Genomic DNA, 19,959 nt, shown 5'->3' with positions numbered 1-19,959 from the left:
GTCAAAACATAAAAAATAAAGACAGCTACCACTTTAAAGTTGAGTTTTTTTAGAACTCAGAACAAAAAGCATTTCATAATTTCACATCAGGCAGTTCAAGTCAAACTCATTTTGGTACAACTTGATATGAAGCTACACGTATCGTTAACAAATCATGGCATACTTTAACAACGCCAAAAGCTAAAATGACATGAAAACTTCTAAAAACTTGCATCATGCTCGTAGCCAACTCTTATTGATTGGTTTTTATGAAATTTAGTTGATATATCTGTCATCGGTCAAACGGATAAGAAAAAGTAAATTTTGATCAATAATTAAGGGACAAGTTATTTGTTTTGTTTTGGAAGGAAAAGATTATTACCATGCGAACAAACTCGATAAAGTTAGTAAAAGAAGTTGGTTGTTTGGTTTTACCTCTGGTCTGGTTATGCAAGCGAAATCGTATGTACCTGTACCATCAGCTAACAGCTGCTTTCAGCAGCATCAACATGATCAGCACTGTAGCTTGGCCTATCTCTTCATCTGAAAGTGATTGCCTTTGACACAGCTTGCTTGGGTCCATTGTTAGACAGTCTGGCAGTGAGTTGAATAGACTGACTTTTTACTACGCTTTAAAGATAATTAGACACTGAGAGTTAGCTGATAGCTATCTAATGGCTATTACCATCTACACACGCGAGCGAAAATGCGAGAGCTAATTCTTGTGGGTTAAAGTCAATTTGCTTTTTCTAGGCTTCGGTTATGCACTAGTTACATCTGTAAAAGTCGACAATCAGACATGTTTCTATTCACCAGACTGTGCACACATAGATATGAACAGATATTTCCACAATCTTTACCACAAAAGGCTATTTGAGAGTCTTATTTTTATTATTAAACATTTTGCAATTAGTATTATGTCAAATCCTATCAAGCTAAGAACAAAAATATACACAAGTTGTATAGATGCACAACTGAAATGCTAATAGAATAAAACGGAATGTTTTTAATGTTAAGTCTAAAATCAAAAGCTTCGCTTGCACAGAATGCTTTTGCTGTAAACAAAAACAGCACGAAGAGCTGAAGAGCTCATTGATATTAGAAAGGTAAAAGGAAATAGTATCTGGTCACATTGCGGCCATTACAGTAAACAATGAGACCAAATTAGAAATTGTCCCCTTAGAAGCGTATAAATCTTTAAATGAGGGTTATACAAATTCAACAGGTAAATCCTCAATACATCTTATTTACATACAGTACAACATATGCAATGACAGTGTTAAATATTAGCAAAAAAACCTGTCTACAACTAGTATTGTTTATTCGTGTTCAACAATCCTGAGACGTTTAGGACTACTGCAGGCTGAGCTGTCTGACTGGTCGTGACAGGTGCTAGTCGAGACACATTTCTTGCTCATATCCAGAGCACCACTCTTAGCTACCGAGTAGCCCGAGTCAGACGATCGTTTCTTCAAGGCGCTCAAGGGCTGAGGAGACAGAATGGGAATACTATGGACTGCGTCACCATTCGTCTGATCATCTTTGTCCAACGAGCTGTCAAAAGGTTTGGAGGTTTGAACAGGAAAGTTGTGAGGACTTAACAGAACCCTGCAAGCTGACATCGCCTGTATTCTATCTACTTCTAGAGATTGCTGGGAGTCCTTTGCCTCAGTCCATGAAACTGTTATTGCATCAGCATCAGAGCTTGGCTCGCTCTTATTACGCGGCGATTTAGGTAGAGTAGCGCTAGATGAACTTTTGCCTGAGACGGCAGATTTGCAATCTCGCTGTTCAAGCTTCACTTTGGAACTGACAGGACTTTTGGGAATGGACGGATGAGAACGATCCAACCTCTCTGTTTCCTTAACAGCTTTATCTATTATATTAGAAATCATTTCATTTTCCGTCATGGCAGTGGTAACAATGCCATTTGACAAATTGTTTGTCTTGTCCTCTATTTTCATACACTGTTCACCCAAGTCACGCTCTACCTTCATTTCAGCTATATTTTTATCGTGACAAGCTTTACTTTTTGCTGCATCCACCATAGAAGGTTCAGTTCGTTCTCCCGACGATTGTCTGCTCATTACACACTCCGGTTTAGACTCGGATTTACAGTTAACCACCGTTTTAAATTTACTCTCCGGCTTGCTAACCTCTTTATCGGACGAGTCGGCAGCGAGTAGATCTAGCTGAGGCGCATTTTTATCAGCATGAACAGAGACAGTCGAGTTATTCTCGGTATGTGAACATTCACTTTCTGAAACTTCACTCATTTCCCGCTTAAAGTTGTGACTGACTGTCTGATTCACGGCTGATAAATTTTCAGAAGCTCCTATAGATTGAGTAGCCTTTTGCTGATCCTGACTTGAGGCATCAGCAGAGCTCTCACCACCAGTTATATCCACTAGTGGCGTCTTAACAGAAGATTGTCGGCAAAGAGTCTTCTGCTGATCTAAAATTTAAGCAAATCTCTTTAACATCACACTATAGGACACAAATCTACACAGCATTTATATTCTCGCTTAATCAACAGAATATTTCAATCCTGTGCGTACTACAAACTGCAAATACAAAAGTATTGGAAGAATCGTTACAGATCAATAGCGCTTGAGATGCGTGGCTAGTATTACAAACAAAGCAAATATTCAATAAATATAAGCTGGCTTGAGCTGATCGCAAGATGAGTGCATCTGGAACTAATTAAAATTTCTTAAGCAAAAACTGCAGCCTTTGTGAAAGTATTTCTCTAACACGATGGTAAGATGAAAAAATTACATAAAATCTGTCAGTGAAAAGCAAGGCTAAAGCAAAGAGAAGCAATGGCAGACCTGAAGCAGTAGAACAGACATTCCGTCTGGGAGACGGGCCTGGTAAATAGACGTTGTGTGTGGTGACCACAGAGCTCGTAGTGATAGCATAGCCAGGAATTTGTGCTTGCTTTTGTGAGAAATCTATGAGCGTCGGCGACGCAGTGCTGGACGAGTACTGAGAGAAGGACGAGTGATGCTTAGGAATATCTATTGCTTCCAATGTTCGTACGTGTTGCCGTGTATTAGATGTCTCAAAGAAAAATGGTGCAGTAGAAACTGGTGAAAAGTTTGAATGCATGTGGCGAGATAGATCTATTAAGCTAGGGGTTTGTGAAGAAGTCACAGACTGGGTGCTGTGGGAATAGCCAGCAAGCCTGTTACCGTTCTCATGGCTGGTTGTAGAAGCGGGTGGCAGAGCTCTTCGTGCTGACATGCTAGTGCTGGTGGGGCCACTCATCCTTCCATCTGCAAGACAAGCACATCTAACCATCACTGAGACTCATGTACCAGCGTATAGCATGATAGCAGAAGTATGTCCGGCATAGTGACTGATATCACTGGTTTGCTGGCAGTAGTAGGTTCAGTATAGAGACTGATATCACAACTTTATTAGTAGTAGTAGTTTCAGTATAGTGACTGATATCACAACTTTACTAGTAGTAGTAGGTTCAGTATAGTGACTGATATCACTACTTTACTAGTAGTAGTAGGTTCAGTATAGTGACTGATATCACTACTTTACTAGTAGTAGTAGGTTCAGTATAGTGACTGATATCACTACTTTACTAGTAGTAGTAGGTTCAGTATAGTGACTGATATCACTACTTTACTAGTAGTGGTAGGTTCAGTATAGTGACTGATATCACTACTTTACTAGTAGTAGTAGGTTCAGTATAGTGACTGATATCACTACTTCACTAGTAGTAGTAGGTTCAGTATAGAGACTGATATCACTACTTTACTAGTAGTAGTAGGTTCAGTATAGTGACTGATATCACTACTTTACTAGTAGTAGTAGGTTCAGTATAGAGACTGATATCACTACTTTAATAGTAGTAGTAGGTTCAGTATAGTGACTGATATCACTACTTCACTAGTAGTAGTAGGTTCAGTATAGAGACTGATATCACAACTTTATTAGTAGTAGTAGGTTCAGTATAGAGACTGATATCACTACTTTACTAGTAGTAGTAGGTTCAGTATAGAGACTGCTATCACTACTTTACTAGTAGTAGTAGGTTAAGTATAGAGACTGATATCACTACTTTACTAGTAGTAGTAGGTTCAGTATAGAGACTGATATCAATACTTTATTAGTAGTAGTAGGTTCAGTATAGAGACTGATATCACTACTTTACTAGTAGTAGTAGGTTCAGTATAGAGACTGATATCACAACTTTATTAGTAGTAGTAGGTTCAGTATAAAGACTGATATCACTACTTTACTAGTAGGTTCAGTATAGTGACTGATATCACTACTTCACTAGTAGTAGTAGGTTCAGTATAGTGACTGATATCACTGGTTTGCTGGCAGTAGTAGGTTCAGTATAGTGACTGATATCACTACTTCACTAGTAGTAGTAGGTTCAGTATAGTGACTGATATCACTGGTTTGCTGGCAGTAGTAGGTTCAGTATAGTGACTGATATCACTGGTTTGCTGGCAGTAGTAGGTTCAGTATAGTGACTGATATCACTACTTCACTAGTAGTAGTAGGTTCAGTATAGTGACTGATATCACTGGTTTGCTGGCAGTAGTAGGTTCAGTATAGTGACTGATATCTATAGTTTACATAGTTTAGCTGCCGGTAGCTGGATATAGTTTACATAGTTTAGAGTACATAGAGGGAATGGATGGCATACACAGTTCATTTTATTTTATCTCGTGAAAAAGCTACCCTGTTCAGTTAGTACAATACAAGGACTTTTTTTACCTGCACAATGTAATTCGAACATTTACAGACCAAACAAATCATTGAACAAAGATTAAAAGATTAAATATGGAGAGTTTTGCCAAGGATTATGACAAATAAGGCTACTATTATAGTGGCGTCATTTGTCGATCATTTGTAAAACATTTCTGTACAATCATATTATGGATATAGTATTTATGTACAGTCGAATTATGTATATACATGTAATATTCTTCTACAGCTAAGTTCTGTATACACCTAATATGCCAAAATAGTCATGTTACAAGTACAATATCTTTGTACAGTCCTGCTACATAAAGTACATCTGCCACAATCGATTACGTTAATAACATTTCCGTAGTCAAGCTATGCAAGTGATTCCTGTAAAACCATGCTGTGTATATCACACAAACTTCTAATTACCTTTAATACACATATTTTTCCAACATGCAGCAGAATTTGAAAACAACATTTGGCTCTACATGAAAAGTAATTCCTAAGATATATGATGTTCATCAAAGTTTTTCAAAGCAGTTTTGTATGTGAAAATTAAGTGGCTGAAAGCAATAGTTCAATAAAAAGGGTAAAAACGATAAAACAAAAGTAAAGAAATAAATTGGCTAAGTTAGTTTAAATTTAACCAAACCTATGTTAGTGTTATAATTACTATTGCATGTATTGTATGTATTACTGCTGTATGTATTGTATGTGTTACTGCAGTATGTATTGTATGTATTACTGTTGTATGTATTGTATGTATTACTGTTGTATGTATTGTATGTATTACTGTTGTATGTATTGTATGTATTACTGTTGTATGTATTGTATGTATTACTGTTGTATGTATTGTATGTGTTACTGCAGTATGTATTGTATGTGTTACTGTTGTATGTATTGTATGTGTTACTGCAGTATGTATTGTATGTATTACTGTTGTATGTATTGTATGTATTACTGTTGTATGTATTGTATGTATTACTGTTGTATGTATTGTATGTATTACTGTTGTATGTATTGTATGTATTACTGTTGTATGTATTGTATGTGTTACTGCAGTATGTATTGTATGTGTTACTGTTGTATGTATTGTATATGTTACTGCAGTATGTGTTGTATATGTTACTGCAGTATGTGCTGTATGTGTTACTGCTGTATGTATTGTATGTGTTACTGCTGTATGTATTGTATGTGTTACTCTATATGTATTGTATGTATTTCTATCATCACCTCCGTTTCGCCCTTTTCTATATCTTTCATTTTGCACATTTCTATAGGAAGGTGAGAATAAAAACATGTTCCATTCATTCTTTCTTAATGTACTTTAAGTCTGTTTTATCTAATGCATTGGTTCTATTGCCAGGTGTGATTTTGGGTTGCAAAACAAATTACCGTACTTTTCGGACTATAAACCGCACCCTTATATAAGCCGCATCTGCTTTATTTTCCAAAAACGATAGTAAAACAATACATACACCCTTTGAATAGGCCGCAAAACTCAGGACGGTGCTTTTTAACATGGCAGCAACTTTGCTGTTTAAAACAGAACAGTGCCTGACGGCACTGTTTCGTATTAACCGACGCTTTTTAGCCTAGTGCCTAACGGAACAGTACCGTTAGGCATTGTTTCATTTTTTTTCACCGCTAGAGGCGCACTAATCGGAGAATCTGGTTAATGCACCCTAGCGGTAAAAAAAAGTCACAGAATAGCCGCACTCTTGTATAAGCCGCACAGCTCAAATCCTCAGAAAAAGTAGCGGCTAATAGGCCAAAAATTACGGTAAATTACAGTGAAATCTTATAGAAACATTTGATCCAAGACAAGTTGGCTTAAGCGCACCAATGAGGTGCCACAATGAATCAAACTTGTATGCAGAGGTTTGCCTGTACCAAGAACTGGCACCTGGTAAAAAGTCAGGCTTGATTGACTAGAGAGAAAGCACTCGGCTCCATAGCAGGGAGACTACAAGAGAGTGGTAATACCTACCATTATTCTTCAATCCCTGTTCCACAACTTTGTCCAGCAGTGACATTAGGTTGAAGGGGGCAGCACCTTGATGGGTTGTCTCCTTACTTGTCTCAGCTGCTGCCTGTAGCGAATGCATTCCTGGCGATGAACTTATTCCTGGCGATGATAAGTGTGGCTTTTTATATGTGGTAGATGAAGGAGAGTTCGCCTTGCCGCTCTCCATGTATTTGGGAGAAGAGAGGCTGACATGCTTGTGCGGTAAAGAGTGAGCAAAAATGGGAGTGTTAAGATTTGGTGGCCGAGGAGATCCGCTCGCCCTTACCGGTGTCAGCTTAGGTTGCATGTGGTCAGCATAGCTCTGTGGGTAACTGGGCCTCATTTTGCCTAGCTGATAAGGATTAAACAGCTTTGGGCTCGTTTCATGCTTTGCTGAAGCCATAATAGAGGGGCTGGGTAACACAACACTGACTGGCAGGTTCACCTTGCGGTTGGCATAACAAGGTTCATGTTGAGAGAGCATATGAGCAGTCAGTTGGTCCTCGCTGGAAAAGGCGAGACTACAGGGGACACATATATGGGTATAAGGAACAACATGTTGTACAACATGCAATTTGAGGGCATTTGGCTCAGCGAATTCCTGCTGGCAATAAATACATTTAAAATAACAACCCTTGTTGTCCAAGTGTTCTTGTATGTGCTTGAAGAACACAGATGGATTTGTCTGCTCACACTGCCAGCCACAAAATATACAATGTCTTCTTGCCTCATTCTTGTTTGTGACATACTCCTTGGTAGACTTAATGCTTTGTATCAGCACATCTTCAGCTCTCGGCATGTAGCCATGGCTATTGTGAAAATGTTTTTTGAACGCGTGAATGTTACCATAGTGGGCCGGGCAGCGGGCGCAGTGCATATATAGAATATCATTGGTGGGATGGTTTCCAATGAGAGACCTTACAGAGTTGAGACCGCCCTGGGAACCTGACAAGTCTTGGTCCATATCATTATTCGCCGCCGAACTGCATGACTGCTCTTGTCCGGCTCGAATGATTGGTGCTGGAATAGATAACAAAGGGCTCAGACCAGTGACCCGGCCAAAATAGTGACGAGTCATTTGTTCGTGCCTACATGATCAAAAGCAGCAGCAATGATACAAAAATTTCAATAGAATTTCTGTTAGCGCAATACAATTGTTATAGGATGAGTGAATTATGCTTGTTACAAAAGGCCATAACTAACAATAATTAAAAGGCAAGCAGCCAAACAAGAAAAACACAATGAGCTTTTGTACAAACGAGTCCGCATTATTGATCCATTGATTTTAAACTAGTTTGTCGAGAGAAGGGCTGCAAATCACGCATTGTAACACAGCGGCCTTTTGTATGAAGAATAATAGAAATGTTGTACTCAGTGCCAACAACACGCCTCCCTCCTCACCGCAATTAGCCGTCAACAAAAGATATTCGAGTAGCAATACGAAACTATGCAAAGAAGCCCATGCCTGAACAAGTCCAACTCTTGCTCCGTACAAAGCCATTCACACACACATTCATGCTAAAGAATGAAAGAATGAATAAGAGTATAATAGGAATAAGAATAGGAATAGGTGATCGGTAAGCATAACCTGAAAGGTAAATAAATGAGATAGATTATGTGAAGCCTAGTAAGGGGTAATTGACGCCAACATATCATTTGCGTTACAAGGCAGCACAACAATGTCTATTCAATAGCACGGCTGCATGAGAAAACGTGTGTGATTAACTGAATGACTATGCCACTCCAGCTGAATTGCTACAAGAACACACATTCGTCTAAGATAGACCTGTTGGAGTAGAACATTTTGAGTTAAAAAAACAACGCTGGAAGAAATAGAATTCTAGAATACCTGAAATCGTTTTACTGTGATCGTCTACTTACAAGCTACGAGAGATTTATTCATCTTAAATCAATGATTTAATGGTAGACAATGCTAGGGAAAAAACATCAAACAATCATAAATGATCGAAAACAAAATAAATTAAAAAACTTCTACACATCACCGGATAAAAGTGAGCGTCTTAGAATGGGTCCCATAACATGAGAGAGGTTACTCACCTCGATCACTTCAACATAGATTATGAGGCGTGATCGCAATAATGGCCAGTAAAAAATACATGAAACTAATGACAAAGACCACCAGAGGATGGCTTCTTGATACTGACTCCTAGTCGCACCGATATATCATTGTATTCATATATTTAAGAAAAGCTTTAGAGTAAACATCAGAAAAATATATATCGAAGTGGCAAAAGAAATTTTGAGTAGGAGACGGATTCTATTAGCTCTATTCTATTATCTTCAGGTAGTTTGCATTTCATAATAAAAAGCTTGCCAATGTTACAGCGGCTGTGCAGCGCTCATATCTCCAGTTTCTGCATTAAAAAAATAAATAATAAAATAAATTGGTAGTTAAACCAAACTAGCCTTATGACCACATCTTTACAATATTGTAAAGATCTCTCATTCTGTAATTTTAAGGTCTCAATAATGCTCGTTCAGTAAGGAAACCTGTGATGTTATAAAGATGTTTGAGAAATCATACAAATTAAAGATGACAGATTCTACCAGTTTATTTTTAAAAATTTAGCGCAGTTATAACTGTACTGGTCACAACTAGTCAATGAGCTTGTATTATACAAAAATTGGCTTCGTCCTGAAAGAAAAATAAAGAAAAATCACTTTAATTATTTATGCATCTCTAATCCTGGAGTATTAGGTTAAATTAAACCAAGGCAAATAACTTACATGGCAAGTAACTTACATGTAGGTATTTTCCTTCTTGTTAACTTGAGTTTTAATTATTAGCATCCAAAATAAATTAGAATCATTTTGTGAAATTGTAATTTAACTCTCTGTTAAAGAAGATAATGAATAACAAGCATAATGTAAATAATAACAGCAATGCCACTGTTGCCGCTTAACAATAGGGAGCTGGCAGTAGCGAACAGTTAGTTTATTTTATACTCCCCGTAAAACTTATCGTTTAACAAATTGCTTCAATGAAATAAAAATTTATTCTGGAGGGGCTATTTTGTTGAAGAACGGACTCATGCAATGTATAAGTTAATACTGGATGGGTACTTCCAGATTCCCTCCATGTATCCTCTAGAAAAATAGGTATCATTGGCTGGGGGTAAACAACGAGTAATTGTTGAGGCCTCAGAGTTATCCTCTAAATTCAACTTGAATGATAAGTGATCGACACGTTAATCACTCTATCAATAAGTGATCGACATGTTAATTACTCTATCAATAAGTGATCGACATGTTAATTACTCTATCGATAATTGATCGACATGTTAATTACTCTATTGATAAGTGATCGACATGTTAATTACTCTATAGATAAGTGATCGACATGTTAATTACTCTATGGATAAGTGATCGACATGTTAATTACTCTATTGATAAGTGATCGACATGTTAATTACTTTATTGATAAGTGATCGACATGTTAATCACTCTATAGATAAGTGATAGACGCGTTAATCACTCTATCGATAAGTGATCGACATGTTAATTAGTCTATCAATAAGTGATCGACATGTTAATTGCTCTATCGATAATTGATCAACATGTTAATTACTCTATTGATAAGTGATCGACATGTTAATTACTCTATGGATAAGTGATCGACATGTTAATTACTCTATCGATAAGTGATCGACATGTTAATTACTCTATTGATAAGTGATCGACATGTTAATTACTTTATTGATAGTGATCGACATGTTAATTACTCTATCGATAAGTGATGGACATGTTAACTACTTTATTGATAAGTGATCGAAATGTTAATTACTCTATTGATAAGTGATCGACATGTTTATTACCCTATCGATAAGTGATTGACATGTTAATTACTCTATTGATAGGAGATCGACATGTTAATCACTCTATTGATCAGAGGAAAACCTACTATCAAAATAAAAAAACATTTTAGCATTTACCAAACACATCTATTAGAGACACGCTATTGGTTATCATAGCCTATGAAACTTCATATACTGACAAGGATTTCTGACCATGTCTCCCAAAGTTGTAGAGGCATCCACATTGTCAGCATAGTTTTCCGTAGCATCACTTATCTCAGCCATAACAAAAAATAATAAAATTGTGAAGGGTATTGCGGAGGGTACGTGGTTAGAATCTAAAGACCATATAATTACCTCATATGCATACCCCAATGGTGGAGTATGTGAAAGCATTCAGTTTTCATCCAGATGCTATAACCAACTTTACATTTGTATGAAACATCAGACTGGCAAAACCATTAAACTGGCTGTAGTTTAAAAAGGGTAAATCTAAAAAACATGACGCATATTGCAAGCCCGCTAACTCAAGCACATTTGACAACCGGTTAAAAAATATTTTATAAGCTGCATTTTAATCTTCCGAGTAAAAATAGAGCGCATCAAGTGGTTGGCTACTGCGAGTCTAACTAAATCAAATTTTCAGATTTTCGTCAAAGAGCATATATTTGCTGATTACGCGAGTCTTAAATAACTCTTATCACGGTAATTGACCTGAACTCATTACATTAATCACTAATGGTAAAATTTAAACACCAAAAACCATATTATGCCGATTAATGTCATTTTGTTCACCACAAAAGTTGAAACAGTTTAAAAAATAACATAGCAATTGATACCGCTGCTTATTTTTAGTGTCCAGCAAACCAGTAAAGTCAAGGTACTGCATCTCTGTACAAATACATGAAAAACGGAGTGATATTGAGAATAGCATACAAGATAAGGCCAGTTTCCAGTTTAATTCATACCTCACAATGTAGTGCATTTGCCTCACAGTTTCTCATTATATCTGCTTCAAATGGTTTTATGGCCGACTCAGAAGATCGTATCATTCCTTATGTGATCTCCATTTAAATGTTCTTAACCATGCTTAGCTTCGAGAGAAGTAATATTCTATTGTTGGATAACAAGTGTGCTTCAAACATATTAAAAAATCTTTTTGAAGCATGAAAAAAGTTGTTAAAAATTCACAAAACATTGACACAACAATCACTGCGCCTATGACATAATTACAAAGTATGCGATTAGAAGTATGTGATTGAGTTTACTACATGCTTGAATCATTTCGATGAAGCAAAGATTCTGTAGTCCAATCGGCACGAGCAAACTTACATTTCAAATTCACTGAACTTCTTTTGTCTCCGATGGCTGAATCTGATGTCTGACTAAAAGGCTTGGTTTTTGCAGTTTTTGTCAGATCCAGAGGCTGGTCAGTAAATTGCACAATGGCTGCTTGAGCCATGGGCTTAGAATCCGTCTGCTGCTTTGCCTACACGTAAAGTAGGTAAATAATACATAAGTAATTAGCAAAGTTTCGATATTGTCTATCTACAGATTTCAACCAGTCCGAGAATTGCTTTGTATGCTGAAACTACCCTAAGCTAGAGCAAATATTCAAAAGTATCAGCGCGTTAGTTGAACTCCTATATTAGTATAAGAGTATCAAGTGTTAGTTGAACTACTATATTAGTGTATGAGTATCAAAGTGTTAGTTGAACTCCTATATTAGTATAAGAGTATCAGGTGTTAGTTGAACTACTATATTAGTGTAAGAGTATCAGGGTGTTAGTTGAACTCCTATATTAGCATAAGAGTATCAGGGTTTAAGTTGAACTCCTATATTAGTATAAGAGTATCAGGGTGTTAGTTGAACTTCTATATCAGTATAAGAGTATCAGGGAGTTAGTTGAACTCCTATATTAGTATAAGAGTATAAGGGTGTTAGTTGAACTCCTATATTAGCATAAGAGTATCAGGGTTTAAGTTGAACTCCTATATTAGTATAAGAGTATCAGGTGTTAGTTGAACTTCTATATCAGTATAAGAGTATCAGGGAGTTAGTTGAACTCCTATATTAGTATAAGAGTATCAGGGTGTTAGTTGAACTCCTATACTAGCATAAGAGTATCAGGGTGTAAGTTGAACTCCTATATTAGTATAAGAGTATCAGAGTGTTAGTTGAACTCCTATATTAGTATAAAAGTATCAGGGTGTTAGTTGAACTCCTATATTATTGTAAGAGTATCAGGGTGTTAGTTGGACTCCTATATTAATGTAAGAATATCAGAGTGTTAGTTGAACTCCTATATTAGTGTATGAGTATCAGGTGTTTGTTGAACTCCTATATCAGTATAAGAGTATCAGGGTGTTAGTTGAACTCCTATATTAGTATAGGAGTATCAGGGTGTTAGTTGAACTCCTATATTAGTATAAGACTATCAGAGTGTTAGTTGAACTCATATATTAGTATAAGAGTATCAGGGTGTTTGTTGAACTCATATATTAGTGTAAGAATATCAGGGTGTTAGTTGAACTCCTATATTAGTATAAAAGTATCAGGGTGTTAGTTGAACTCCTATATTAATAAAAGAGTATCAGGGTGTTAGTTGAACTCCTATATTATTGTACATGTAAGAGTTTCAGGGTGTTAGTTGAACTTCTATATTAGTATAAGAGTATCAGGGTGTTAGTTGAACTCCTATATTATTGTAAGAGTTTCAGGGTGTTAGTTGAACTTCTATATTAGTATAAGAGTATCAGGGTGTTAGTTGAACTCCTATATTAGTATAAAAGTATCAGGGTGTTAGTTGAACTCCTATATTAATAAAAGAGTATCAGGGTGTTAGTTGAACTCTTATATTATTGTAAGAGTTTCAGGGTGTTAGTTGAACTTCTATATTAGTATAAGAGTATCAGGGTGTTAGTTGAACTTCTATATTAGTATAAGAGTATCAGGGTGTTAATTGAACTCCTATATTGGTATAAGAGTATCAGGGTGTTAATTGAACTCCTATATTAGTATAAGAGTATCAGGGTATTAGTTGAACTCCTATATTAGTATAAGAGTATCAGGTGTTATTTGAACTCCTATATTAGTGTTAGAGTATCAGGTGTTAGTTGAACTCCTATATTAGTGTAAGAGTATCAGGTGTTAGTTGAACTCCTATATTAGTATAAGAGTATCAGGGTGTTAGATGAACTCCTATATCAGTATAACAGTATCAGGTGTTAGTAGAACTCCTATATTAGTGTAAGAGTATCAGGTGTTAGTTGAACTACTATATTAGTGTAAGAGTATCAGGGCGTTAGTTGAACTCCTATATTAGTGTAAAAGTATCAGGTGTTAGTTGAACTCCTATATTGGTATAAGAGTATCAGGTGTTAGTTGAACTTCTATATTAGTATAAGAGTATCAGGTGTTAGTTGAACTCCTATATAAGTATAAAAGTATCAGGGTGTTAGTTGAACTCCTATATTAGTATAAGAATATCAGGGTGTTAGTAGAACTCCTATATTAATATAAGAGTATCAGGTGTTAGTTGAACTCCTATATTAGTATAAGAGTATCAGGGTGTTAGATGAACTCCTATATCAGTATAACAGTATCAGGTGTTAGTAGAACTCCTATATTAGTGTAAGAGTATCAGGTGTTAGTTGAACTCCTATATCAGTATAAGATTATTAGGTGTTAGTTGAACTACTATATTAGTATAAGAGTATTAGGGTGTTAGTTGAACTCCTATATTAGTATAAGAGTATCAGGTGTTAGTTGAACTCCTATATTAGTGTAAGAGTATCAGGTGTTAGTTGAACTCCTATATAAGTATAAAAGTATCAGGGTGTTAGTTGAACTCCTATATTAGTGTAAGAGTATCAGGTGTTAGTTGAACTCCTATATTAGTGTAAGAGTATCAGGGTGTTAGATGAACTCCTATATTAGTATAAGAGTATCAGGGTGTTAGATGAACTCCTATATAAGTATAAAAGTATCAGGTGTTAGCTGAACTCCTATATAAGTATAAAAGTATCAGGGTGTTAGTTGAACTACTATATTAGTATAAGAGTATCAGGGTGTTAGATGAACTCCTATATCAGTATAACAGTATCAGGTGTTATTTGAACTCCTATATTAGTATAAGAGTATCAGGGTGTTAAATGAACTCCTATATTAGTATAAGAGTATCAGGGTGTTAGATGAACTCCTATATAAGTATAAAAGTATCAGGTGTTAGTTGAACTCCTATATAAGTATAAAAGTATCAGGGTGTTAGTTGAACTACTATATTAGTATAAGAGTATCAGGGTGTTAGATGAACTCCTATATAAGTATAAAAGTATCAGGTGTTAGTTGAACTCCTATATAAGTATAAAAGTATCAGGGTGTTAGTTGAACTACTATATTAGTATAAAAGTATCAGGGTGTTAGTTGAACTCCTATATTAGTATAACAGTATCAGGGTGTTAGTTGAACTCCTATATTAGTATAAGAGTATCAGGGTGTTAGATGAACTCCTATATTAGTATAAAAGTATCAGGTGTTAGTTGAACTCCTATATAAGTATAAAAGTATCAGGTGTTAGTTGAACTACTATATTAGTATAAGAGTATTAGGGTGTTAGTTGAACTCCTATATTAGTATAAGAGTATCAGGTGTTAGTTGAACTCCTATATAAGTATAAAAGTATCAGGTGTTAGTTGAACTACTATATTAGTATAAGAGTATTAGGGTGTTAGTTGAACTCCTATATTAATATAAGAGTATCAGGTGTTAGTTGAACTCCTATATAAGTATAAAAGTATCAGGGTGTTAGTTGAACTCCTATATTAGTATAAGAGTATCAGGTGTTAGTTGAACTCCTATATTAGTATAAGAGTATCAGGGTGTTAGTTGAACTCCTATATTAGTATAAGAGTATCAGGGTGTTAGTTGAACTCTTATATTGCTGCAAAAACAAAGTAAATGCCGAAAGCATACTTTTCAACTAATTGATGCAAGATGCTTGATTTATGGTAACACACAAGGTACTGTAACGTAATTTAAAACAAATATTGTTACTGTTTCATCATTGATTTTGTCGAAGGGCTATTTTATTACATTTAATCAAACAAAGTTAGGACATGTATAGAAAATAAACATTTATCAAAAACATGTTTTTAAGTCCCATCTTCAAATACATGAAAGCTTTCACCAATTTTCCAGGCATAAAATAGACAAGACTCTAAATAAATGCAGCAACTGAAGGTAGCTTTTTAGGTGTGTTCTAAAAGGCTAAATGTGTAAAATGTCATTATATATGGAATTTATTTGAGACGCTGAATAACTCTCTCTAAGTCATATCTTGAGTTAGCGGCATTACAGGGCTACTTCAAGATATGACTTGTAGTAGCAAGTAGTCAGACTTGGGATTGACCATACTCGCTAATTCAGTTGTGTATAATTTCGAACCATCTTGAAGGTAACAACTAGCAATAGATTATACGAACTCACGCTAGTCTTGACTGTCCATGGTTTGGCACTCAAGTCAAGAGGAGTTTGTTCTGAGGCAGGTGCTACAGGTGCTACAGTTGTCGCTGCTGGAGGTGTAGGTTTTACAACTGGTATCTCTGGAATCTGATTTTGGTAAGGCATGACGACTGGCTGGGCAATCGGGTAGCGCACCCTAACCGGATCCATGACTGAAGGGTGATTCTGAGCAACCGGCACCGGCAAAGGCGCAACAACAGGGTGCTGTGGTCTCATCATATGAGGAGAAGGCTGCTGGGCTGTATGATACAGAGGTCGAGGGTGCCGCTGTACAGCTATGCCATAGGGAACCAAGTTGTGAGGCTGAGTCATGACCAGTGGAACGGGAGGAGGAGGACCAGAATGTTGCAGCTGATGTCTCGGAATGTCACCAATCTGCACACTAGGGTAGTAAGATGAGTGTTGATGGTTCATCTTGTTTCTGCAACAGCCACCAGTCAGTGTATTTGTTTGCTCCTCCAGTCATGCAGCCGCAGTCATATGTGCCTAGAAGAGCACATACCATATTCTGATGCAGCTAGTCCAAAACAAGACTACCAAAAGCTGGATTGAAGTACCATGGTAATTCAATATACTAATATAAACCATCCAGCGTATCCTTTAAAGATCTTAATCTATCCAGGATCATCACATGAAATGCAATAAACCTGTTATTACTTATTAACAGCTCACAGCGGATGGCTGATTGAGGCGACTTAGCAGGTAAAACTACTGCTGTGGATTCATCGTGTCTCGAATTAGAACACTTGGTGAATTTGCATACTCTGATGCTGGTAGCGAAGATGCACGGCATAGACATGCCATGCGAGACTTTCATTCAAGCATGACAAAAAACTACATAAATCATTGTTTTATGTGCGAATGCACAACCATGAGATTCTTGGTCAATCAAAGAGGTGTAAGTGCTGGTGCAATCAGGCTCACAACTTGCTAAATAAGCAAAAGAGCCCTGCCTTTTGAAAGCCTGCTGCAGATCTGATATTTGCTAGCAAAATGTTATAAAATTGAATAGAAAATGAAATTTTATTTTCTATCATTTATGGACATCTCAAAGAGTGACTAGCACTTGTTTCTATTAATTGAAAGCTGCTGAGACACTGTATCACCCAATATTCTAGTAAAATGACTAAAGCCAAAATCCATATCAACAGGTGTATCCGCTGTGGATATAAAGTAGGTAACAGTATTTCCTATGCCAGGCAAAAGAGTGTTTCAAATTAAAATGCCTGAATGCACAAGATGATCAATGATTAGGATAAAAAAGGAATTTCGCAAAGCTTTTAACCAGCGGTGATTAAAGTTTTACCTACTATTATGGCCTTTAGACATGTGAATAACTTACCCCTACAGTTGAAGTACATTGGGATAAGCCTTAGCAGCCAAAGTAATGGTGGTGAATTTATGCCTCGCTAAATAGTAGTGACGGGCATCAACCGTGTAAAAGATTATGCTTTTGCTTTGCAATAATTTTCAAAGAACTATATCAAACACATGAATTGTTGAATATTTACATTTACATTTTTGTGTTCTCTTACAAGGCCACAGCCCCAGAAAAACAGGCACAGTACTTTGGTTTTTAAAATGTCAAATATTTATGGCAAATACTTTTCGCAATAAAAAAAACTGAAAAGATGCACTGCGTGTACACTCTGCCAACAGCAAAACTGCAGTGATTTCATAGGAATAGTTTTCAAACTGACACTAATGTGGAAAAAATTATTATTTTACATCTGCATAAGACTGCAATGGCAAGTAGCGGTAGGGCAATAGGCATTTATTAGTCCTGACATAGACCTTACAACGCTGCGCAGGTAATTGACAGCGTGTTCGCACAACACTAATCATCAATCAGAGTATTGTGTTAACTGTAATTCAGAAAAAAGTAAACCTAGAACGTTATAATGAATTAATGCACCAAATCTATGTCTATGATTGCATACCTGGTAAAATGTTGTATGTTGACAGGTGGATTACCGAGGCTTAAAAATATTTCTATCTACGGTATATCAATATATTACTGACTTAATCATTAGCTACAATCCATTGACCTTGAATAAAAGATAAAAAACCTACTTTTGTAACAGTCTACCTATTAAAAAATTCATAATTTTTACATTTTGTAGACCAAGCTATTTTGGCAGCATACACTGAGCCTTTTCAGTAGACAAATCGTATAATATTCAGAGCGGTTTAAAAAAGGGCATGTCACTTTTAAGTAAAAGTGAGCTGTAGAGTGCAGGTTTGACACAAACACATGTGACACGATAGAAATAATGTGAGTTGGGCTACATAAAATAATTGTATAAAATGCTAGACAAAACTGAAACAAAAGATAAGATAGTTTTTCCACTATGGAGAAGAGTAGCCTAATAATAATGGAGTGTCAATATTCATTCCAATCACTGTCAATAATAGCTCATGAAAATGTTTTCTTTAGCCTAAATTCGTTTGAACCACTTACTTAGTCCGACTAGTCAGTTTGCAACATCATTGCACTCCTGATTCGCATAACATTGAGATAGGACAGCCAATGCCCACAAGTATCTAGTATACACATAGGTTAATTTGTATAGCAAACCATTAACAACCACCAGATCCTGGTGTTCCTTTATTCTTAACAAATAGCCAGACATGTGTGTGCAGGTAGCTGCTGTTAATATTATTTATATGCAATCTGTCAACCCATGACTAAATACAATTGTATAGTAATTGGATACATATTAACTACACATATTCATAATACAATTTGAATTTTATTTAGATCATCATCAAATCCTTTTTATGAAATATTGTCCTATAAATCTAAATATGCTTCTTGTCATAATTACCCTAGTCATGAATTTGCAGCCGTTTAAAAATTTCAAAGCACCGGTTTGCTTATTTTGCATAGGCCTACTAGTTTTAAAAATTGAAAGATGGTCTGTGAAGTAAATGGATGAGGATCAACGACAAATGCACCGTTTAGTTTTAAATGGGCGTATTACCATAATATGTGTTTTATTTAAATTTATAGAAATTGGGCAATACAAAAATTAGTTAATTTAACGCTATAAAATGCGCTAGTTGCGCGACGGTACGACGAATTAAAAGGCATTATAATGGCATATAGTTGTCATTCAACTACGAGATGTAAAGACCACAAAAAACTCACCTGCCACCAGATTATCATAAGGAGATAACATACAACAGCCAAGAATCTGCCAGATATGGTTTAGCATACAGTGTTTCCATTTGCTATCATGTGGCCTATACCACTGATTAAGGTAGCATAAGTATTATACTGCTATATTTAAAGTGTAACATACAGTTCTCCGATTTGATCGTAAGAGTACCATCTACGCATTTAAACAAATTACGAGTCGTCGAACTATGATTTGATGTTACAAACTATCGATTAACGTGGAGCGATTTTTAAGACATTCAAAGTATCAAACCTTTAATAATTACGTCATCATTATGCCAATTCAGCAATAGGTTAAGAGTTCCACATCTTATCTACTGCGCAGTCTGTCGTGAGAAAAGCTGATTGTAATATATAAATTGAACTAAATGATTGTAACAATAATAGTGCAATTCTTGTTTTCTGTTGCTACAAAAAGCTTCGCCAAAACCGAGTCTAGTCTGGGATACTACAGATAATTTTACGCTGCGCCATCGCTACCGTAAGTTTTTACGAAGTATTTAAAGTAAGGCTACACAACAATTTCAAGCCACGACAGTGTGAGAGAGAAGATAACTATCACTACATTTTCACACATTGCGTGTGCACACAAACTCTGCTATGATTAGAAAGTAGTTAATCAAAAGCAGTGGAAACTATATAGTATTTAGTTCATGTATGGATCTTTAGTACGTTTGAGTATCAAGCTTTAACCGTTATTCTAAAAATGTGAATTCGAACAAAACTACCGCTA

General features: G+C 36.0%; 1 protein-coding gene across 3 annotated transcripts; it reads right to left on the bottom strand.

Moving 5' to 3' along the window:
• Positions 1 to 857: 857 nt before the first annotated feature.
• Positions 858 to 19,628, bottom strand: LOC137399704 (serine-rich adhesin for platelets-like). Of its 3 annotated transcripts, none has more exons than XM_068085916.1 (6): positions 19,480 to 19,628; positions 16,010 to 16,466; positions 11,854 to 12,010; positions 6,689 to 7,726; positions 2,811 to 3,257; positions 858 to 2,434 (listed from the first exon to the last, which is right to left on the bottom strand). In XM_068085916.1, the coding sequence occupies exons 2-6, from the start codon at positions 16,457 to 16,459 to the stop codon at positions 1,299 to 1,301; spliced, it is 3,228 nt and encodes a 1,075-aa protein (XP_067942017.1). In that variant the 5' UTR covers positions 16,460 to 16,466; positions 19,480 to 19,628; the 3' UTR covers positions 858 to 1,298. The 3 variants fall into 3 exon arrangements, with proteins under 3 accessions (XP_067942017.1, XP_067942026.1, XP_067942009.1); XM_068085925.1 differs by having other exon boundaries at positions 16,010 to 16,531; positions 19,493 to 19,628; XM_068085908.1 differs by having other exon boundaries at positions 19,493 to 19,628.
• Between the last annotated feature and the right edge of the window lie 331 nt (positions 19,629 to 19,959).

The sequence above is a fragment of the Watersipora subatra genome, chromosome 1 (genome assembly GCF_963576615.1).
Source record: "Watersipora subatra chromosome 1, tzWatSuba1.1, whole genome shotgun sequence".
Lineage (NCBI taxonomy): Eukaryota > Metazoa > Bryozoa > Gymnolaemata > Cheilostomatida > Watersiporidae > Watersipora > Watersipora subatra.
The sequence above is the reverse complement of the archived record's forward strand: the minus strand, read 5'-3'. Positions and strand labels throughout refer to the sequence as shown.

Coding starts and splice junctions, on each gene's coding strand:
- LOC137399704 (XM_068085908.1), bottom strand. Junction 7,727..11,853: donor AAGTTCAGTGAATTTGAAAT/GTAAGTTTGCTC, acceptor TATCTATTCCAG/CACCAATCATTCGAGCCGGA. Junction 2,435..2,810: donor TGTCTGTTCTACTGCTTCAG/GTCTGCCATTGC, acceptor CTTAAATTTTAG/ATCAGCAGAAGACTCTTTGC.